At 43.6% G+C, this 24,204-nt stretch overlaps 1 protein-coding gene across 4 annotated transcripts in view; it reads right to left on the minus strand.

The window, feature by feature from the left end:
• The window catches only part of THAP4 (THAP domain containing 4), a 24,688-nt gene continuing 484 nt past the window's right edge, over positions 1-24,204 (minus strand). The window contains exons 1-6 of one of the 4 annotated variants that reach the window (XM_081006610.1): positions 22,560-22,670; positions 20,666-21,819; positions 13,443-13,602; positions 10,948-11,057; positions 10,653-10,756; positions 1-320 (exon numbers count right to left, since the gene is read on the minus strand). In XM_081006610.1, coding sequence (XP_080862736.1) covers positions 201-320; positions 10,653-10,756; positions 10,948-11,057; positions 13,443-13,602; positions 20,666-21,819; positions 22,560-22,588 — 1,677 coding nt within the window. In that variant the 5' untranslated portion in view covers positions 22,589-22,670 and the 3' untranslated portion in view covers positions 1-200. Of the gene's footprint in view, positions 321-10,652; positions 10,757-10,947; positions 11,058-13,442; positions 13,603-17,177; positions 17,281-20,665; positions 21,820-22,559; positions 22,671-24,204 lie in introns of those variants that run through there. The other 3 variants (XM_081006612.1, XM_081006609.1, XM_081006611.1) reach the window with 3 other exon arrangements.

Genomic DNA, 24,204 nt, shown 5'->3' on the forward strand with positions numbered 1-24,204 from the left:
TTTAAAAATAAAGGTTTTTTTTATTGGCTTTTGGTTTTTTAAGTCTACCATTACAGAAACCTTAGAATAACTTCTTTCAGCAACTATAGTTTCTGCTGTCAGGTAGGAACTGGATCACAAAGATACAGAGTCACTGCTTCCAAGCTGCTTCTGTTTTCTTGGCCTCGATTCCTCTATGGTGAAACAACCTCCTCTTTGTTTTAAGGAGTCACTTTCTTGTAGGTAATGTGAAGGTGCTGAGTCATTGGCTGCGTAGTGGTTGCCATGGAGACAGTCTGTTCTAGTTTCCCATCAGAATTGAGCCTGAATTTTCTAGTAATCTAAGGAGGGAAATAGAAAACACATGGCTTATTATTTGATCCTGTTTATAATTCAAGAAGAAAAACAGCAGCAAAGCAAACCACTGTCCAATGACTTGAACCAAATCTGTGTCCTCAGGACTGGGAAGCAAAATGGCTCATCCCTGCAAAATTCTACAGAGAAAATATGAAGGCCTGCTTATATCACCACCAAGTATAATTCAAGAGGAACAGATAATATATCCCATAAATCAGGAAAAAGGTGAACTATTTTGTTCAAGATTTTTGCTTATATTTTGTACCAGGATCCTGCTCTGAGATCACTCAACCTTTCAACAACCATGGAGACAAAACAAGACAAAATAGTGAACACACAAGACAAAATAGTGAAGGAAAACAAAACCCACTGCTAATCATTTGTGATTGCTTTACTCAGCATTGTGCCTCATTTGAAAGCATCTTCTGCTTCCAATTTGCCAAGCTAGGGTTAAACCAAATATGAGAATACGAAGGCAAGGAATTACAATGCTGAAATTGAAGAAAACCGTGATGGAGAATTGGATTTAACATATTAAATAAAGGGGAGAGGGGAGAGAATAATTTAGAATTTGATAGCTATGGAATACTGGGGATCTTGCACCAAACAGCCCATAAGTGTAAAGCAAGGCACTGTAGTCAGAGCACATTTTGGCAGAGGCCAACAAGGCCCCTCCGCTTATTTCAGTAAAAGATTTCTGCACACAATCCAAGATTTTGTGTATGCTAAGTTGGTGCCTGTCAGGGAACTGCCATCGGAAGGAAGGGAAGTGAAAGGGCTCACACAGGTTGGGAGAGACTCAGCAGCTGAAGAGGGAACCAGTAGGGGGAGAGGAGCTGGGCTGAGGGAAAGGGAGCTGGAGGGATGGCTCAGAGACACTTCCAGCGAAAACAGTGGGGAGGTTTCAGGACCTCCTGTAGGGACACCCACTCCTCGCCGGAAACTGTCACGCAGAGAGTCCAGAAGACGTGTTTCCGTTAAGGAGCTTTTATGTTGGAAGCGATTCCGAAAGCAACCACTGTCGGAATCTGCCAGCGACTGACGGAGCCATGTTTAAGGGGCTCCGTTACAGACAGAGGTTTGCAAACTTGACCAAACTCTGAGGGACTAGGATTTTACACACAAGCAGCTCATCGTCCCATCACAGCATTCCGACAGTCTTCGTGAGCAGCTTGTGCAGGAGAAGGCATCATGAGCAACCCAGCCGGAACCGGAGAAGCAGGAGCTGGAGCGGGTCCAAGCCTGGAAGAAAGGTACCGGGTGTTGGAGGTCCAGCTAGCGCTGCAGACGGCGAGGCTTGAGGAGAGGAGGGCTCAGGATGCAGACAAAAAGGGGAAAGACACCCAGCTCGTCAGAAAGGTACCAGGATTGGTGCAGAAGTTTGGGGGGGAGCCCAAAGACTATCATGGCTTTCGGACAGAGATGCAATATGCCCTCAATCTGCAGTTTGATGAATTCCCTGACGAGGAATCACGAGTGGCTTTCGTGATTGGGCATCTTGAAAAGGGGGCGAGAGACTGGGTTAGACCCCTGATGGCAGCGAATAGTGACGTCCTAAAGGACACGATGAAGTTCTTTCGCGCCATGGATCTGATGTTTTCCAGCGATATTGAACAGGGAGTGGTCCGCAGACAGTTAATGGCTTGCAAACAGGGGAGCCGATCTGTCCGTGAGTACTGGACTGAGTTCACCATGTTGATCCATAAATTGGGGTGGGATCTATCGGCGGAACCCATTCAAATGCTCTTTGAAGAAGGGCTTTCTTCGGCTGTGAAAGACGAACTTTCCCGGGCGCCCAGGGCGGAGTCTATGGACCAGCTGACCAAATCAGCGCTGACCATAGGAGCGCGCCAGGAGGCGAGAGCATTGGAGAGGCGGGAAGGGAAGGGGGAACGTTGGAAGGAGTTCCGCATTCCAGACATTCCAGAGCCAACTTTCCCGCCAGCAGAGCCGATGGAAATCGGAACAGCGCGCGCGCGCGCAGTTTCAAAGCCCAGTGAGGGGGGAAAGAAGGAGGGAAAAGGCGCCCGGAAATGCTATCTCTGCCAACAGCCAGGTCACTTTGCCAGAGTCTGCCCCCAGAGGAAGGAATGGCAAGGGATGGTAGGAGCTGTGGAGGGAAGAGAGGAAGAAATACCGAAGCAAGTAAAAGCCAACGCCTGGCTGCCACCGTCGGGGCACAGCAGCCAGGCCAAAGAGCAGTGAAAGTGCCCACGCCAGAACCTCCTAAACCCGCCCTAGTGATAGAAGTGGCGCTAGAGCTGCCAAACGGACACCCTCTAAAGATAAAGGCGCTGTTGGACTCAGGCAGCTCCTGCAATTTCATGAGCAAAGAGTTTGCAGCTGAACACCAGATACAGACGATCCCTTTAAGCAACCCCCTGCAGGTGACCACGATCGATGGCAGGGAGCTGTTGGGAGGAGAAGTCAGCTTGCAGACCGTCCCAATGATAATGAAGGTGGCAAGGCACACCGAACTGATAGCGTTTAATGTGGCCACCTTGGGAGGAGCTCCCATTATATTGGGGATGAGCTGGCTAGCGTTACATGATCCGCTGGTGGGCTGGCATCAGAGAGTGGTTTCTTTTGGTTCAGCACATTGCTTAGAACACTGCAAAGAGGGAAAGGGTTTGGCAGGGGCCCAAGCCACCCTAGCAGGGACTGAAGTAACGGAGAACGTGAAGGTACCACGACAATACGCAGATCTCCGCGACGTCTTCAGCGAAAGGGAAGCTGACCAATTACCCCCGCATAGACCCTTTGACTGTCAAATCAATTTACTCCCTGGGGCACAGCTCCCTGTAGGCAAGCTGTACGCCATGTCAGACAGAGAGATGCAGGAGTTAAGAGAGTTCATTGACAAGAACCTGAAGAGAGGGTTCATCAGAGAGTCCAGGGCGGTGGGGGGCAGCCCAGTGTTTTTTGTGGATAAAAAAAACACGAACAAGCCGAGGCTTGTGTGTGACTTCAGGGCCTTAAATGCAGTGTCAGAACCAGTGGCTTTCCCTATGCCCAGGATTGACGACATTTTGACAAGGGTCAGGAAGGGAAAGATTTTTACTAAACTGGACCTAAGGGGGGCGTACAACCTGATACGAATAAGGAAGGGGGATGAATGGAAAACCACCATGTTCACCCCTTTGGGGGCATTTGAATATTTAGTTATGCCCTTCGGCCTACAAGGAGGCTCCGCGTGCTTTCAATCGTTTATGAACCACGTCCTGGGGCCTTTGCTTTACAAGAATTGTGTGGCCTTCTTAGACGACGTGTTGGTGTATTCTGAGAATGAGGAGCAGCATGTGAGAGACGTCAGAGAAGTGTTGAGCAGGCTGCAAGCCAACCAGCTGTGGGTGAAACTGGAGAAGTGTCAGTTTCATACCAAGGAGGTGGAATTCCTGGGGTATCGCCTGTCAGACAAGGGATTGGCCATGGATCCCGGCAAGGTCCAGGCGGTGCTGGAATGGAAAACACCCAAAACAAGGAAGGATGTGCAGAGGTTCCTAGGATTTGGGAACTTCTATCGTAAGTTCATCCGAAACTTTGCCCACCTGACGGCGCCCATTACGGACTGTCTCAGCAGTAAGAAGAAGTTCGTTTGGACTGAGGAGGCGGAGCGAGCATTTGAGGAACTAAAAAGGGCCTTCGCCTCGGAACAACAACTCCTGCATGTGGATTTACAAAAACCGATGAGAGTGGAAACTGACGCATCAGACAGAGCTATTGGGGCGGTGCTTCTGCAGCCAGGGAAGGAGGAGTCAGAGTGGAGACCGTGTGCCTTTTTTTCGCGAAAGCTGAACAAATCCGAGAGGAACTACACGGTGTATGACCGAGAACTACTAGCCATTCATGAGGCGTTCCGGAGATGGAGGCACCTGCTAATTGGCGCACAACATAAGGTGCAAGTGTGCACTGACCACAAGAACCTAGAGTATTGGAGGACGGCACGAGTGCTCAACCAACGGCAAGTGAGATGGGCCCAGGAGTTCTCCAAATTTAACTTTGAGATTTGTTACGTGCCAGGCCCAGAGAACATTAGGGCGGACGCTCTCTCACGCAAACCTGAATATTTGGAGGGGGAGGGAGCACCCGAAGAGAGACATGTCATTCCAGAGGACCGCTGGGTGTGTGGGGCGGCATTGGTGGGACAAAGAGAACTGGTAGAGGAAACAGAGAATGATGAATACGCCCAGAATAAGCTCAGAGGTCTTAGGGGTGAGGGAGAGGAACCAGGGGGTTTCGAGGAAAGAAATGGAGCTTTGTATTACAAAGGGGCACTGTATATCCCTGAAGGAGACTTAAGGGGGAGGGTACTCAAGCAGTTGCACGACAGCCCCACGGCGGGGCATTTTGGACAACACAAAACCATGTGGTTGGTCACCAGGGAATTTTGGTGGCCTAAGGTGAGGGAAGATGTACGGGAGTATGTAAGAGGGTGTGAGCAATGCCAGCGAGCCAAAGGGGAGAGGCGGGCACCGGCGGGGCTATTAGAACCCTTACCAACCCCAGAACGACCTTGGGAGGCAGTGTCGATAGATTTTATGACTGATCTGCCGAAGTCCAAGGGGAAAACAGCCATCATGGTGGTGGTAGACCTACTAACAAAGATGTGCCACTTTGTAGCCTGCTCGCATGCAGTCACGGCGGAAGAGACAGCGAAGTTATTTGTAGAACACATTTTTAGGTTGCACGGGGTGCCATTGAGGGTGGTCTCAGACCGAGGAAAACAATTTACTTCCAGGTTCTGGAGGAAGCTCATGAGCTTACTGCAGGTGGAGGTCAACTTTTCGACTGCCCGGCACCCTGAAACCAACGGGCAGGCGGAAAGAGCAAACGGGGTCCTCCAGCAATACCTGAGGTGTTATGTCAATGACAGAGAGAATGACTGGGTAGAAAAGTTGGCGCTGGCGGAATTTGCCTACAACAATGCCGAGAATGTGTCCACAGGGATGAGCCCCTTCTTGGCTAATTATGGGTGTCATCCCAGGGCTTTCCCAGGGGGAGAAGGGGAGAGATGGGGTGTCCCGGCAGCCGAGCATTTTGTAGAAGAAATGGAAGCAATCCATCGTCAGCTCCAACTCAACTTAGAAAGGGCGAAGGAAGAATACAAGAGGCAGGCAGACAAGAACCGAAGGGAAGGTGAAACCATAAGGGTGGGAGATAGGGTGTGGCTGTCAACCCAAGGGTTGCCGTTCAAAGGAGGTTGTAAGAAATTAAGACCCAGGAGATTGGGTCCCTTTGAGGTCATTCAACAGGTCAACCCAGTGGCTTTCAGGCTCCGGTTACCCAACCACATGAAACTGCACCCAGTATTTCACAGGTCGTTACTGTCACCGTATGAGGGGGGACGAGAAGGGATGGCCACTCGGGGACCGGTCATAGAAGAAAGGGAATGCAGCAGCCATGTGGCAGAAATCCTCGACGCCAGATGGAAGGGGGATCAGGTGGAGTATTTGGTAGCGTGGGAAGGAGAACCGGAGTCAGAAAACACTTGGGTAATGGCAGAAGATATCAATGACGAGGTATTGATAGAAACGTTCCATCAAAGGTTCCCAAGGAAACCTCAGCCTGTGGAGAGGTTCCGGAGGGAATACTTTGGGACCACCGATGAGGAGGAGGAGTTGGAAGGATTCTCGGAATCGGAAGGGGAAGGGGAGATGGACTCTGAGGAGGAGGAGTACTTCGAGACCAGGAACCGCAACAGGTGGAGAGAAGTGTTCGGGACATCGGAAGATGAAGGAAGTTCATTCCGGGGTTTTGCCTCCTCACCGCCCGTAGAGGAGGGGGCGAGAGGGGATGAAGGGGGCCCTGGAGGGGAGGTGGATGTCAGGGAACTGCCATCGGAAGGAAGGGAAGTGAAAGGGCTCACACAGGTTGGGAGAGACTCAGCAGCTGAAGAGGGAACCAGTAGGGGGAGAGGAGCTGGGCTGAGGGAAAGGGAGCTGGAGGGATGGCTCAGAGACACTTCCAGCGAAAACAGTGGGGAGGTTTCAGGACCTCCTGTAGGGACACCCACTCCTCGCCGGAAACTGTCACGCAGAGAGTCCAGAAGACGTGTTTCCGTTAAGGAGCTTTTATGTTGGAAGCGATTCCGAAAGCAACCACTGTCGGAATCTGCCAGCGACTGACGGAGCCATGTTTAAGGGGCTCCGTTACAGACAGAGGTTTGCAAACTTGACCAAACTCTGAGGGACTAGGATTTTACACACAAGCAGCTCATCGTCCCATCACAGTGCCCTTTACCCTTTTTTGCCATAGTTAACATGGTTTTTAAAGAAGAGTGGAGATATCTGGGACTGCGGGATCCCTGCCAAAGAAACCCTGCCAAAAGTTATTTTGTTAAGTACAATTGCAGCAAAAACACCCACACCCCACCAATATGCAGCTATCGAAACAGAAAAACTTCAGCTCCATGAAAGCTCTCTAATACACTTGTTATTTGGAACCATATATTGTGAGGAAATGCAAACACAAACCGCACCAGTAAAATCAATTTCCTGTCTTTATTTGAAGAGGTCTACAGAATAAAATACTTTCCCCCTTTTAAAACAAACTGCTGAATATTGGTAATTTTTACATAATCACCCAGGAAATGTATCCCAAACGTTACAGGCAAGATAATCTGAGACAAGGTAAAGGAGACATGGGTGAACAGGGATGTGTCTCCTGCTGCTCTCGCCAGCAATAGAAAGATTAGCTTGACCCCAGCAACTGGCTGGAAGACCTATAGCTTCTGGGAGTTTGCTTCCCCCCTCCCTCCAAAAGGAACTCAACAGCAACTGTAAGTTGCCCTGCGGCTGCAGAAATTCTTAAGGGAATGGATGGAACAGGATGAAACCTGAATAAACAAACCTCTGGTGTTATTGTTCCAGTGTTGGAACTGAATTAATATGAAGAGTGAGTGGTCTTGCTTTTTCATGTTCTTGATTTATCAGGGCCTTAATATTTAGTACATTAAACCTTTAATACGTACTGATAATTACCATGCTTTTCAGATAACATGCTTTGCAGGTGAACCTTGTGTGTGTGTGTTTTGCATTATAGGTGGGCTTGAGCACACTCAAACTGGAGATTATGAAGTTGACTTGCTTTCACCAACCGCAGCAAACGTCAAACATAGTTTAGTGTTCAAACAAGGTTACTTGTGGTTAATCTAAAATGGAAGTGGAAGTTTCTCATCTCCTTATGTTAGTGCTAGAGGAGAGGGGGAGGAAATAGCATATAAGCCAAGGGAGGAGAGGCCAGGCTTCTTCTTGTAATGCACCCAGTTACATTCAAATTGCAGCCTGTGCCTTTCCCAACTCTAAATTCTACAATACTTTGACTGGAAATCCAGGAGCTATTTTTATCAAATGTTTTTAACAGTGGCAAACCTTGACATCTCTACAATGAACTAAGTGGTATGTTGCATTTTTGAAGCACCCACCCTCAGACAAGTCACTAGAATATAAACAGAAGTATACTGGAATACTGTTAGCATTGCTTTGCCGCAGATGCAGGGTACTTACATAACAATGTAGGTTAAATGTACCAATAAATTAAATTAGTTCCACAGTCCAAAATTATTCAAACTATTTTAACATTATGTATTGGACAGCTATAAGCAACAGAGATATAAAAGGGTGAATGTTTGTAAACAAGCAGTTTACAAAAGGTCATAAATAGATATTCTGAGTATCTTTGTGGGATGTGGTTTTGTTGTTAGGCAGTAGTCAAGAAAAATGAAAAATGTGTGCGTAGGCTCATTTCAGAACATCTGTGAAACGTGGGATCATTATATTTTTAACTGGCCACCAAAATTTTACATTAACTAAATGGTTAAAAACTCTTTTATAGGGATGCTAAGAGTTGTAGTCCAATAACATCTAGAAGGCACTAGGTACCCCCACCCTGGGGCCTCACAATTACTTTTTTATTTTAATAAAATCCTCTTTCTTTATAATTCATAATATTACATAATTCTGCATATCTGGGAGCTTGCTGTTATCTAGAAATGAATCCCTGACTTTTGAGTGGCCCCATTTAGCTTCCAAACTGACTGACACTCAGTCACCTGAGTTCATCTTCAGTAGAAACAATTAGGATCTGCAACAGAATGTTCCAATGTATTATCATTTCCTAATAGGACTCCTCTTGTTCAGGGTTCAAGCCAGTCAGTTTGCTTCGGGGAGCCTTCCATCTACACACATCAGTTCCCCGCTTTTTTCTTTCAACTGATACTCAGCTTTCCATGGCCACTGAGCATTGTTTGTTTTAATATATAGTTGTGCACTTCTGTAAATCTTGGAGTTCCACTGAATGTGCCAATGCCTCCCTCTTGTTTCTCAGTGGTCCCATTTCTGTTGGCACTCACTACCCAAGTTCCCTATTAGAGGGAAGGTTGACAGTAGCCCTCTCTCAGCAGCCGCCCTTCTACAAAATAGACAAGACCTTTCATTTCTCTGACCTCAATATTTTTTTCAGGTCCTCTATTGCTGTTCTCGTTTTACCTCTTCTACCAAGTGCTTAATGCATTTTTTAAAAATTGGCACAGATCTCACAGTAGCATGAAATATGAGGATGAACAGAGCTGCTTTAAATTTTATAGAAGCAGACTGTCTACTTGACTTTGTCTTTTTTCTCCCCCAAGGGAATGTGTTTGCTCTGCTAAGTTCTTCAACTGCAAGAGTCAAGGCTGCCTGATGAGGAATATTACTCTAAGACCTTGTGCAGTGCTACCAAATAATAAAAATTATTATTAAAAGAGCAATATGCCTTACATGAAATTATGTGAACAACATGAAGAGGAAAATATGTATACAAAGAAAAAAGAAAAGAAAAGGGAGGGAGGGAGGTGGGAGGGACAGTCCTACGAAGAGAAGAGACCTGTTGGCTAGAAGTATGAGAAATTCTTGAACAGATGAAATCCTTGAGATCAGGTAAGAAAGTGGGGGGTCTAGCAACTTTTTTTTGTTTTTTTTTTACAACACCTATGCACAGTTACAGCCTGCGGAGCCAGCAAGCACTCCATCAGCATGGTGTTTTCTTGTGTTGCCTTCTAACAGAACAGAGAAAGCAGTGGCAAGCACCAAGATAAATGCGCCTCCTTTCATCCAAGTCTTAATTAAGGCTCAGCAAGGTAAACAGCCCAGGGACAGGACATTTCTGTCTCTCTACAAACCAGGGGCCTTCTCAGGGCAGACATCCATATTAAAATAGCCAAAGGACACCTGAGGACAATTTTTGTCTCTTCTGTATAGTATCAGGCCAGCCAGAGAGAAACCTACTATTCAATTCAAGAGGAAGGAAAAGTCAGGACTGTTGAAAGACTGGGAATGTCTGGTACAAAATACTGAAAATTTGTTCCTGCTTCTGAAACCCCAACCAACCAGTCTTGTTGGGGTAAATGAGGGTCCCCAAAATTAGGTAACCACAGCCTTGACATGTGCCACAGAGGTTGTAGGCAGGAGGGAGAATATTCACTAAAATATCCTATCAAGTCAGGGGTACACATTTTGGTCCGAGTTTTGCAACTTCTGAGTATGAGCAGTTTCTGCTAGTGTAACTATCAACCAAGCAGTGCTGCTGCCAATCTGTGGGGGGACGGATTGATAGAAAGGTCTGCTGGGTACAAAAATCGACAGATATTGGAAATCAGTTACAAAAACTAGGTAGGGCTGAAGAGAATGTCAAAGTTAAAGGCTTCCTGGGGCATGAATGAGTCAGACACTTATCCAGTGAGGCCCTGCACCACTCTTTCTGATTAGCTACATAATTGCAGGCACATCTCCCTCTCCACCCTTTTCCTGTGTGAGATCATAATCCTTGGCCATATCTGGGACCTCTTGTGGTCTAAGTGGTTCTACTGTACTAGTGAGTTCAAAGGCCCCATCATGAGTCTGCCTTCAGCCATTTCCTGACATGTGGAGCTCAAGTCTGTGGAGCTATAGGAAATTTGGGTTCTAGCCTTGATGCTCTTCCCACCTTCAGCATCTAAAATAGCTGCCACTGCCAGAATACACAAAAGCTTTCTTGTAGTCACTTCAGCATCTCCCTTCTGCAGGAACTGAACCCTATCTGTTTTATCCCCCAAATTTCGGTAGTTGTTTGCAGTCTGCTTGCCGGCTGACTAAGGGTTCAAATCCTTAACCACTGAAGTTCATAGCTACAGATGTTAGTTGCTCTCTTCCGCTCTTTAGTGGTCTCTTTCGAGCTGCCCATTTCACCTTGTGTACATGCCCTGGGTTGGGAGATATCATATAACTCTTCAGGCAGGCAACAGAATGCCGAGTACGGATTTGTCATACCAGTGCAGCTGGACCACACTTAAATATACTCACTTGCTCTACATGGGGTTTCTTGGCAAATGAGATCCTTGCTACAGAGTGGGAAGCTATAGAAAGCTCCTGCCCATTAACTTCTCCTTCCTCCACCTCTACCAAACCTGGATCAAGAAGAGAAATTATTAATAGTGCCACAGTTCACAGAGCTGGAATACAAGACAACACTTGGCTTATAAGCAGGCAAGAGAGATTTGTTGAAAGTATGGCATCAAGCCACTTTCTTACTGCTTTAAGGGAAGCTGGTTTTAAAGGAGAAAGAGGAGAAAACCTGCTAATGTAATTAGGCTAGTACCTGTATTCTGAGCACTGATGAAGGCCACCTTGTTAGTGTCAGGTTTGATGCGGATAAATCCACATTCTCGGTGCATCGGTTTCCTGGTGTCTGGATGGAAGGCGTTGAATCTATTAGGATAGGAGGATACTAACATTACCATGCCTCTGTAAAACACATCCTCCACAGAAACTAGAACTCATCCAGCTTTTTCAGCATCATCTGTATGAAATGAAAATAGTGCTCCCATACCTGTCCTCAACAAACAGTAAACCTGAAGTCCCATTTAAGAAGTATAGGATCATATTCAATGCAAGTCCTATTCAGAGTAGACCCACTGAAGTTAAGGGCATTTCTAACTTATGTTCACTCACATATGGCTGAAGATAGTTTCTTGGATATCTTTTTTCCTCTCTTGGAAATTTGTACATTCTTTTAACTATGCAGTGCATTTTTGCCTGTCCCATTAGATACTTGTCAGAGTATATTTTTCATTTTACTTGGCAACTCCAGCAACTCCTAATAAGGAATATTGAGGTGTACCTGTCACCGCAGTAGTATGACAGTGTTCTTCTTCCTCGACATAAAACGCTGCAGTAATACAAGTTTCCTTACACATAGCACTCCTGAACAGTTATTTTAAAAACTACAGAACTGTGCTAGTAAAAAAAGTGCTGATTTTATACATCAGGTCCAAATGTCATGTCGGCAGCAAAGAATGCTTTCTTCCATAACCGCCCTATTACCTCTCCCATATTTATGATTTTTCTGGATCATTTCCTACACTGCATTTCTGCAGAGGTCATGCAGAGAAAGAATGGATGCTCACTTTTGGCCTAAATAGTCCCCAAGGAGCAAGGAAATTTTGCCATTTACAGAATCAGCTGGCAAGTAATATTTTAAAACACAACTCTTTCTTTAAAGCAACGTTATAGGGGTTGAAATCTTCCCAATTAGTGAAAATCCGTATTTCAGCTGGGTAATTCAGCAGAAAGAGTTATGCAGCTAGAATAGGCATGTGCCATAGTACATTAAATTCCAAAGCATGCTGAACCGACCACGTTTTAGAGGATATAAAAACTAGCAGCTTTAAGAAGTGCTCCCCCCCCCCGAAAAATAGGTGCCAGTATTCACCACAAAGTTGTTACAGTAAGTTCCACGGTTTTTAACAACAACAAAAAGAGATGCTGGTACTGCGTACCCTTGAGTACCTCCTGGGGGGAAGCCATGGCTTTGAGAAAATAATATCATGCATAATTGCCATCACTGAGGAGGTGTTTGTTTATCTTTACAACAGCATCAGGTGAACATCCTTTCAACTCTCAAATTGCAATTTCCATTTTAAGAACGCAAAGGATTGCTCAAAATTCTAGGAAAAACTGTTTTTCTCAAAACCAAAACATGTTACATTTCCAACTTTCCATTTGTGCTTATACAGAAATGCATCTTTTCTTGAATCAAGAGAGCTGGAAAAATTTCAAAAATATATTGAAAAAAAATATTTGTAATGCCTGGAGGATAATAAATCATACATTTGATCACGCCCACTCTTGCTTGGCTCTGGAAAAAACATTCCATTCCCAGGCTACCAGGAAGGACCCCATTAAGCACTTACGCCAACTAAAAGAAAGCGTCCAGAACTACTATATCACAACATCCCATATGACCACTGTTCTCCCGCAACACATTCCTATGCCATTGAAGCCCCTTCAATCTATTGTTCCCAAATCCATCATACAGCCACTGCTGCTTTCCCCCAGCTAATGTGACAGGCTTGTATTCAACAAATCACCTGGCAGCCCTGCATAAAGGGAATTCCATGCAGGTGAATAACTAGGCTGGTGGAGGAGGGTCATCTCCAATCTACTTGGTAGAAGGCCAAAGTTTGAGAAAAACCCCCTCTTAGCAGGGCAGTATAAATGTTGCTGACTAGTAAATTTTGGGGTCTTATTTACAAAGTCTATGATCCCTAGACACCCAATTCCTTGGTGAACCCACAAACAGTTGCATAGCTACCTTGACCCTGCAGCTACCACTGCCTCTTCCACCATATGCCCTGCTGTTACCTTTCCCAGGCACACACAGGATCGGAGCACTGGGAGGGAATGGGAAGCAGGGGGAAAACAAGAGCATAAGGGGCTTTTAAAGATTTTGCTGCCTATTTACTTTCTTAAAGTTCCTGGGAACTCAATTTTGCACTAGAATTACTAGTAGGGATTTGGAGGTGTTACTTTTGTCCTTTCATTTATGTTTGAGGTCTTTAAGAAAACTGACTGCATCGCTAAGGATGACAACTAAATGTAAAAATCTATGTGTGATAGGTTAATAGCTGCTTCGCAGCTTCTGAAAAACAGGATGTCTATTTCTAGGAATAATTTGATTTATATTCTACGCACTGATTTTATTTAAATTGATTCTTAGCTTGTACCTCACTAACAGTCTCATTTGATAAACAACACAGATTACTTTAAGGTGTCCCTGTTGCAGAAAAAACCCTCAAAAATAAGGAAACTTACGAAAAATTCAGCATGGGTTGCCCCACGTGAGAGATGCACACTTCTTCAAGGTATTGAAAGGGCTTCATTGAAGGGAAGGTACCATCTCCTGGGGGGTCTGACAGCCAGGTGCCCAGCATCCAGGAGAGAGGCTCAACCACAGGGTTCAACTGCGGGGTTTCTGTGAGAAGAGAGAGACTGAGGATAAGCAAACTGCACCAAGACTTTGGGCAATTAGCTCTTACCACGTCAATGTTGGCCAACTACTTTGCATTGGTGAGACAGTTCCCAGTAGCCATGTTGCGTGTTCTACCATCCTCTTTCATTTTATCTGTTTTTATCCAGCTCTGGCCACATGAGAGTTGAGGTAGGTCAAAAGTTCAAAACAAATTTCATATTTTACAAACCTGGCTCGAAATAAAATTTTGACTAGCTATGTGCATATAGGCTCCTTGACCATTTCTTACCCCCCTCAGGGTCAAACTATATGTTACAGAGAAGACCTGCAATCAAAGCAGCAATGCTGGGGAAGGGCATAATTACCCCACCGTCAAAGAAAAACTGCTGGAATGTTCACAGTCCTGGAGACAAGAAGAAGAAATAATACAAGTATGTCATTTTCCTAAATGAGGCTAACATAAATTTTCAGGCATGGAAAATTTTCAGCTGGAAAACCAGAGCTGGGCAAAGCTGTACACACCCAAGTCCCCTTCATATTAATACTGAATGTGCTGCCACACATTCAAATAGCTATATATGTGTACACAAAGAGCTACTAGCTATATACAAATAACTGTATCAATGGCAAGCATTATTTTAGACCGAGAAAGCAATGTCATAACAAAGCTATAACCTATAAGTTGGGAAACACAAGTATGAACCAGAACAAAGCACTGTAGCCTTCCCTGCTTCCTAACAGGAATGGTCCCATTCAAGGCTCAAGCCAGATGAATGAGTGATTAACGGTACACAAGACTGACATAACTATGCTTTGCATGAACACCTGACCTTTCTTGTTCTTTGATGATAGCTCAAATAAGAAGATGATATTGGTATGGTAAAATGGATGTTTTTTATAATTAAATTACCACTGTAACTCTTCAATATAGTTCCCCTGTCTACAAGCACCCGAAGCACACTTTCTTTAAAAATGAACACACAGAATTCTACAGACTGGCTTGTCCTTTTAAAAATTTGACTGCTCCATGCAAGATGGCAAGCATTCCATGCAAGTGGTATAGTACTGCAGGGGCAGGCAGGGACGAAACACTTATTTGCATCAGGGACAATATCTATATCTTTAGGTATAATTTTATTTTATATGGGGTGCTTGCCAATTGTTGAAAGCAGAGTAAATAAGAATTATTTTTGTTGTGAAGAAGAAATTATAACTTGCGAGTATATATTTTGGTGGTCTATTTATTATTTTGGTTTATGTACTAATGTTATGCTTGTGTTAGGCAAGTCTAATCTTTTTCAATTTTTTAAAAAATACAATCAAATGGGCATAAAAGGATATTTCAGAGCTAACTTTATTCTACATAGAGCAGTGCGAAGTGTGATGGGTGATGAGCTATTCTGAAAAGCTCTCTTTATCTGGGCAGATCTCAATGAAATCTCTTTTCCTTCCATCTCCTTAAGCTTAAAAGTGTGGCAATATTTTTGGATATATATTGGGACTAAACTTTAAACGACACTGGCGGGATTGGAATAACTCTAACAGTAAAAGGTTATTATGTAAAAGAGATAAAATACGTGAATATAAAGTCTATTTGATACTTACCAAAGGAGTGGAAGGAAGTTCAAGGCTAGGCAGAGCCTAAAATAAATGTATTTATGATTTATGGAATGAATATATTATGTGTAATTTAAGTATTGGACTTTGTATAAGTTTATATGTATATATGTATAATACCAATAAAAATTTATCAGTGAAAAAAAAAAGTGTGGCAATATTTATGACAAAGCACAATTTCCATGCAATTACGGTAGTATAAGGTCATGCAAAAGTCTGACCTCTCTTCCTTGAAGAACATATGCAGTTTATAACAAAGAGACTTGCAGCAACTTTAAGAATTTATTATGACTTAACTTTTGTAGACTAGAGTCCATTAATTTATAAGATAAAAACAGGGAAGCTTGCAAAGCTGAAAATGTGGTTTTTGCTACCATCTAGTGGCTCAAGTAATAATACAGCAATTCAAAGCAGCCTTCCCTGAAAGGGTGTAACATGGATCCGTATTATCTGCTCCTTTTTTTTGTTACTTTTGTCACTTTTGTTACCTGGAATGCTATCACTAAATGAGAACAAAGAATAATTGAGAGGTCACTGCTGGACCTTCCAGATTCACTACAGGAAGAGCTCATCTAAATACACTTGCAAAGTTCCAAAGGCACTGAATCCTTTGCAGTTGTATCTTCACGACAAATTCCATTTCAACACATGCAATTTGAAAAGGAATATTGGACTGCAAAAAAGATGACAAGCTTTCTGTTAGATTTGTACTAAGAGGTTGTTGGTCAGAGATACCAGAGAATGCTGACTTAAAGTTGAAATTCAACTCAAAGTTATTCAACTTATCATCCAGCCCCGACCGGTAAGTATATCTATGTTTATTTTTACTCTAATGCAGAAAGAATGTGAACTGAAAATTCGTGCAAAATGTTAGCTGACTAGCTGGTCAAAAATCTTATCTGATTCATAATCAGCTACCTTTTTTAAAAAAAAAAAACACATAAGAGAATCCCAGGGTGTTTTACAGTACATCTGCTTCCTCATTCTCAACCTTTCATACAGTACATGTTAAATGTCATATTGTGCAACTCCAAAGCACACATATTGCCTTGGAAAATCTCCTTAAATACAACTGATAAGTTGATTCTAATAAGATATATTTGATTCTACTGCTGTATGGTCTGCTTTGATTCCTATTCTTAATTACTATTTTAAAACTATTTAAAGTAAACTCTGTATAGGTTTTTTTATTAAGCCATATATAAAACTTGCTAAATAATGCATATATTATTTTATTGTACTTTCATTGTACACCCCTGAGGGTGGCCAAGAGTGTTTGTTAACCAAGTTCCCCTCTCACCATAAACAGAACTGAATAGGAAGGTTGTGGGCTCTTCCCTGTTTTACTTGTAAACTTTTACCCATGATGAAGAGATAATAGAATCACATAATTGTATAGCTGGAAGGGACCACAATGGTCATCTAGTCCAACCCTCTGCAATGCAGGAATCTTTTGTCCAACGTGAGGTTTGAACCCACAACCCTGAGATTAAGAGCGTCATGCTCTCCTAACTGAGCTATTTGGATCAAGGGAGCAAGTGAATACCGTATTTTTGGCTCTATAACACGCACCTGACCATAACACGCACGTAGTTTTTAGAGGAGGAAAATCCGTAGGCATGCCACCCGTAGGCATTTCCTCCATAACACGCACAGACATTTCTCCTTATTTTCTAGGAGGAAAAAAGTGAGTGTTATGGTGCAAAAAATACGGTAATTCTGAGGTCTCATTCTGAATACAATCCCATGGACCATATAGCAGCTCCAAGTAAAGTTGCAGACTACAGGAGCACTGCACTCCGTTGAGACAACAGATCTCTGCACACAAAGACTGAGAACAACGGCCTGCAGGATAATTTAAACAGGCATGAAACTTAAGAAGAGCTCAAATGGAACCCAAATCTCCGTTTTCAGAATGTCTTAAGTGTTTCAATAAAAGTGTTAAGCATTTTAGACTGTACCTGTGTCTGTTTCAATGCTGGCCATATCGTGCAAGATTATTTTTAGCTTGTTCACTCTAGATGGCTTATCATTCCCTATTCTCCAGGAACACTGTGATGCAATCTAGTAAGACAAGACAGGAAACAACCTTGGGACTCTACACAGAGGTTACCCCAGTGTATTCTGGGACTTGTAGTTTAGCTTAAGCAAGCTATGGAGAGAAGAAATCTACAAGTATGGCATATATTGTGACTCACAATTCCTTTCTGGCTGCTATTGCCTTTTCATAGACTGAGGAGAAGCTACATAAATGAAGTTAAAGGCAAACATATATGTATTTACATTTGAGTTTTATCAATTAGTACAGATGGCGATCATTTTGTGCAGGGGTTCTGTTCCCAGCCCCTGCACACATCGGTGGAGTGTGCGTAAGTGCGTCCCTGCCCATTATGCTCCACCCCGTCTCCATTCTTCTCTCTTCCAGGTCCAAAAGGACCTGCATGCCGGTAATTGTGCACTGATTGGAGATGCCTAAAATGGTTGCCACCTGTATAGCTGATTAGCAAAATTCTACTTGGAGCCTTTGCTGCAATGCAAAGGGGAAAACATAAAGCAGGGGGAAGGCTTTACATATACACATTTGCAAATAATATGCATCTCAGCAATAATATTGCATACCCTCTAACATGTCCCAGAGGAAAACCGGGACACACGTCTTTTGGGGCCATGGAGTCACATGACTTGTGCAAGAGCACAGCCCCCCCAAAATGGGATGTCCCGCTTAAATCGAGACAGTTGAGGGGTATGATATTGCAGATTAGCAAAATTGCATCAGTAATTCATACAAATTGAGATTTTGTCAGGCAAAGTTACATACTGAGCCTACAACTTTGTCCTTCGTTTCTTTCATTCTTACGAGACTAAGTAATCTGTAAGTAACAGTGTCCACACAGAAACATATTCCTTGTTTCTCAACAGAGCACACAAAACAATTAACAACTGTTCAAAACATCAATCAGAAGTTGTTGTTGTTGTTACTACTAAGATTATTACCTGCCCTTCACCAGCAGGTCCCAGGGCAAGTTACAACAATTTAAAATTTAAAACTGTTAAAACAAATTACAGTCAGGGGTATAGCCTGATCACTGCTAGCAAGGTCCTGCCAGCTAGAGTTGATGGGAGTTGTAGTTCAACAGCTGGGGACCCAAGTTTGAGCAACACTGGCCTAAATCAGCACAACAAACTAAAGCAGGGGAGGCTAACCTGTGGCCCTCCAGATGTTGCTGGACTACTTCTCCCATCACTGGCCATGCTGCCTGGGGTTGGTGGGATGGCCACAGCTGGACAGCTACAGGTTACACACCCCTGGTCTCAAACCCTCTAGTAGTAAATAGGTTTCGTATATGAATTCTGAACGCCTTCATCACAATCCAGCCAGGAGAGGTATGCACATGCCACCTCTCCCTTATTCCCTTATAGGCAAATGACTTCCACTGACCTCTTTGGCAGCAAGGAAAGGAGAACGTGTGGCAAAACCTTCCACAGTCCTCAGTGGCTAGAGTGTTTTATCCTACCTCAGCTTACAGATCTTGTTCTCCAATGGGGAGATGTTCCAAGTAAATTTCAGGCAAAATTTGGCTAGTATACCTAGACAACCCTGATGTGAGGAGTAGGAAGGAAGTTTGGCCCCTTCCCCTCCAGGGCTCTGAGGATTTTGGTGCACACATACAAACACACTCCACTGGAACACCTGACTTGCCAGGTCTTGGCCACATCAGCACTACTGAATATGCACTGTCATTCCACTGTCTGCTTCCTGAACACAAGAAATGGCCTAAGGTAGGATTGCTCAAGGACCATATTATCTCATAGGAAATCTTCCAAGGTCATATGCCAGTAGCAGGTAAGCCAAAGGCAACAGATGTGACTCTTACCTTTTGTTGCCAGGCAAAAACATTCACTTGGCTTTTAACTATACATGGGCTTTTTCTGCGGGCGGTCTTTTTAATGCTGGATTTAATGTACGTATGTCTTTGGTTTTTTCCTTAAAACACTGTAAGTCACTTTGTACAGTAAGCTACATTCCTGCCATGCAAAAGTCAGAGGTTTTGTACACACACACATACACATGGTTCTTCATTCAGAGAAGGATGCATTCCAGCCAGGCAAAAGCATGCAGAGGATGCAGGTCTAGTGATGAGTGTGGCCTGGGAGGAGCTTCATGGGATGGCTAGAAATGCCAGGAGGCCTGCATCTGTCTTGCAAGCCTATGGCTTGAACGGCATTTTTTTTTAAATAAGGCATCTTATTTTGGGTATAACCAACCACAGAGCCTAGGACTTGCCGATCAGAAGGTTGGTGGTTCGAATCCCTGCGACAGGGGGAGCTCCCGTTGCTCGGTCCCTGCTCCTGCCCACCTAGCAGTTCGAAAGCACATCAAAGTGCAAGTAGATAAATAAGTACCGCTCCGGCGGGGAGGTAAACGGAGTTTCAGTGCGCTGCTCTGGTTCGCCAGAAGCAGCTTAGTCATGCTGGCCACATGACCCGGAAGCTGTACGCCGGCTTCCTCGGCCAATAAAGCGAGATGAGCGCCGCAACCCCAGAGTCGGTAACAACTGGACCTAATGGTCAGGGGTCCCTTTACCTTTACTTTACCTTTTACAGTGTACCAACTGCATGTCAAATGGTAACTGAACTGTGTTTGGTTATAAGAAAGCTACACATTCAGAGGGAAAGCATGCTGAGAAATCATGATATTCATAAATGAGAGGTATATGATGGATAAACCGGATTCCCAAGCAACTTTCAAACAAGTTTTAAAACTGGCATATTAATGACTCACCCATAGGCAGTAATGCAAACAATCGAAACCCCTAAAATGTAATTCTAAGGACAATATTCCTCCTCTCCTCAAATTTCAGAGCACTGGTGCATGGCGTATGGGTGGGGAATGTACGTGTGAATGTTTCGGTTAGGGTAGGACACCTGCAGCTTTCCTAGTTGTATAAAAGAGGAAATCTCAGCAGATGTGGCTTGCATAACAAGCCACACCTGCTGCTGAAATTCTCTTTTTTACATGACAATTTAATATGCGGGTTGCTTGGCCTCTTTTGCACCTGACGATCCTAGTTTCAACAACAAAGCATAAGAGTTTGCAAGCAGTTTTATTTTCAAAAACTGGAGGCTATATCACCAATAATAATAAGGTATTTTAAAGGAAATGGGCAGAATTCACCCAACACGGACTTCCGCTAGTGCAATGGGAAGTCCTGCCCTCTCCTCTCAGTGCGTGCCCCCTGAAATTGGCTCGAGGGGCAGTTGGGAGAACCCACAAATCAACACTGAAGGGGAAGAAGAGGGGCAGTGGTTCCATCTGGCAAGCTGCAATGCATGCAGTGTGTGATTGTTCATTATAACGCAACACTGAATCCCACCCATTATATTTAACTAAATGGCTTCATATTTTTATATCAGTTTCGCCCTGGCTAAGAGTGCAGAAGATACTGACCACAGTCCTGGGACAGCAGGTTGCTCAGGCATGGGAAATTGATCCTCTTCAGTTCATCTAGTTTTTCCTTCAGCTTTCTAACTTGGCTGTCGGAGCGACTGATCTTTTGTCTCAACTGCTTTAGCTCTCCATTCTTCTTCTCTACCTGTTCTCTCAAGCAGCACACTTGACTTTTGCTCTGCCTAGAGGAGAAGCAATACGAATGCAGGGAATCAATGAGCTTGCAGGCTCCTGAAGCAGACATGATGACCTCATTGATGGACATGGGGTTGGCATCCGTTTCTCCCTTCTGACCTACAACAGCTTCTGTTGCTGGCTTAGGGGTCAGATCTGCAGGAGAAGCAGACATGTTCTGGGAAGGTTTCTGAGGGATAGCAGTGAGAGAGGAAGTAGAGGAGGATTCTGTTAAACTAGTATCCTGCTCCAGAGTGTTGCTACTACAGCTTGGATCCACACTTCTCCTTAACCTTTTCCTTTCTAGTTGCTCTTTTGGAAAAGATGACCTCTCTCTAGTGTGCTTGGAGAAAAAGCTGTAAGAGTGAAGGGAGCCAATAAATTTGCATGCGCCAGACACAGGAGGGGTGAAGTCATCCTCCGATATACCACTTTTGTCCATTTTCAAATTCCCAGAATGGCTAACTGCTTCAGAACAATCCTCCAGAGTCAGTTTTCCTGGCTTATTTTGAGTTACTTTTGTGACTAGGTTATCTGCTAACATCCTCCTGAGGGAGCCTTCAAGTTGGTCCTGGAAATTTTCTCCCTGCTCTGACATTGACCTGATTTCAGCTTGAAGAGTCACTTGCTCTATTTCTTGAGTCCCGTGAACTATCAAGTTTTGGTCAGATGATAAGATTCCCTCAACTACCTCACCGCTTCCTTCCTTTGGTTGATCGCCATCTCCTTCTAGAGTCTGACTTGCTATTTTCCTCCTCCTTTTGACATAATCCCTGCTCTCCCCTCTTTTCTCTGAAATATGGAAGATGGTTGGCACAGCTGTGGGCTTGAGCAGCCGGTGCTGGTCTTCGTGCCGTTTTGAAAAACTGTCTTTAGTAAAGTGCTCGCTGCAAAGAAAGGAATACTTGGTGGGAATCCAGTTGTCCCGCTGAACTGCTTTTAACCACTGGATCAGTCTCTTTGAATCCTTTAAGGGAAACCTTCAAAACAGTGTAAAGGAAAAGCATTACTGTGTATGCTTTTTGCCTAGAGCTTTTCAAAGTAGCTTATACATTGAGTTACGTTTAAGAGCAACCTGAATTTTATAAAAAGACAGTCTGTTAAGATTATATTGCAGGGTGCAGAAATATGCAGCAGTAATTACATTTTCTACAAATCAAAATTTGTCATGTATGTTAAGACTCTTTCAGCTTTGAACCTATTCGTTCCTTTTTTAAAATGCAGTAACTCTGGACTAATTGAAAACAGCAAACAGAAATACATACAATTCAGTAACATTAATGACAGTTAACATATTTTTATCATTTAGCCACTTGCAAACAATTCTTACAATCCAACCAGCAGATTTAAATGAGCTGCTAAGTGCTATACTAAAGCTGCAACTCCTATGCAGGGTTGGATATGGGTTAAGCCTATTTCTTTCCAAGGCGCTCAGACTCACCTAACTTTGCATTAGGTCAGGCTGAATGATAAGAGGCAGCTGGACAGATGGGTCTTCTACAGGGAAAGTACTATAGTAAGGGCACCACCACCACTGGTAATCTATTGCTGAACTTTATATGGTACCCTAGTTAGGTTATCTCTGCTATACCTTAAGTCTAGATTTGGGAGTTTAGCAGCTAACCATATCACAATGTATTTGTACCAGTCAGAAATATATGTCTATCCCTGACCTAATATGGAGTTATGCAGTCTTCCAGCTTAGTCTGAGATCACTGACCTCAACAACTTTCTCCTCAGATGGCACATAAATATCCTTCTACCTTCCTTCCCAGTGCAGTGCGAGATGCAGACAAATAAGAGGAGAGGATGGGGAGACACTGCTGGGGTTACCACTGTTCACTCTGGGGAAGAGAAATTGTAAGCCACACCAAATAATGTGTGTGCATTTATCTGTTTGCCTGTGTCTTGGTTCAGGCAGAAGTGCATCTAAAGGTACGTCAAGTGTTGTTGACGGCACTATAGATCCTGATCAGCACTGTAAAGTTAAAAGAGCAAATAGTGTGAATAGAAAAACTCCGTCTAGCTCCACTATATCGGCGAGTTATCCATGATGAGAGAGGCAATCTAACCCATTAACCTGCTTTGTGAAACAGACTCTTCCAAACTGTAGGGAGAGAATATCAGGAAAGGTATAAAACAGTCTGAAGTTACCACTTCAACACAAAGGCAGAAAAAATGGGTTTTCAAGTGTCAAGCCTTCTGATTCAATACACCTGACACTGAAAAGTTGGATGGAGACTATGCCAGTTTCTCATGTCTATCATGAGCAGACAAAATGCATTCTGGGAGCTAACAGGAAACCTGTGGTGCCACAGGCCAAAATGATCACCTATTGTGGGGGTGGCTTGCCGGATCTACTTTATGTGTGTGTTTTTAATAGATCTCCAAGATCCTCCAACTGAAGCCAGGCAGGGGTGCAGGACATACTTTAACAATGAAGAAGTAATATGTTCAACTCAAAAATATGCTATACAGTGGTACCTCGCAAGACGAATGCCTCGCAAGACGGAAAACTCGCAAAACGAAAGGGTTTTTGGTTTTTTGAGTTGCTTCGCAAGACGATTTTCCCTATGGGCTTGCTTCGCAAGACGGAAATGTCTTGCAAGTTTGTTTCCTTTTTCTTAAAACCGTTAATACAGTTGCGACTTGACTTCAAGGAGCAACTCATAGCACGCGGTGTGGTAGCCTTTTTTGAGGTTTTTGAAGACTTTGGTGATTTTTGAAGCTTTTCCAAAACTTTTCCGACACCGTGCTTCGCAAGACGAAAAAAAACCGCAAGACGAAAAAACTCGCAGAACAAATTAATTTCGTCTTGCGAGGCACCACTGTATTTACCTCATTCAAGGAAAACTAGGATATAAGTGTAATAATAAATAACATCAGCATTGTTGCTGATCTACTGCAAATTATATCTACTGGGATATCCTTATCCAAATTCTGTTCACCCATAGTGCAAAATGCCATTGTTGGATGACAACTTTTCCTTTTTCATCTATGTCCACTTTAGTATTAGTTACTTCTGTTACAACAGAAGCTGCTGCAGACCAAGTAGGCATTATAAAGTATTTATTTTGCTCAATTTAGATGTCATACCAAATCATGAGTAAGGAGTGCAATCCTCTGCAGGTTTACCAATGACTAAGTCTCACTATGTTAAGTGTATAGGATCTAACTATTATGGTTTAGCATGCTGACTGAATTGATATGTAATGATTTGCAATCAGTCAGCAAACCAAAATCATAAGTAATGGTTTGAAGTGTATCTGCACTTGCAAACTACATTATGTCTGAAATGACAAATTATAGTCATGGTCTTTGCTTCATTTCTAGAGTGCAAAGCAAAGGGAAAATGAAAGCAAACA

The sequence above is a fragment of the Podarcis pityusensis genome (assembly GCF_964106645.2).
Source record: "Podarcis pityusensis genome assembly, chromosome: 5".
Classification (NCBI taxonomy): Eukaryota; Metazoa; Chordata; class Lepidosauria; order Squamata; family Lacertidae; genus Podarcis; species Podarcis pityusensis.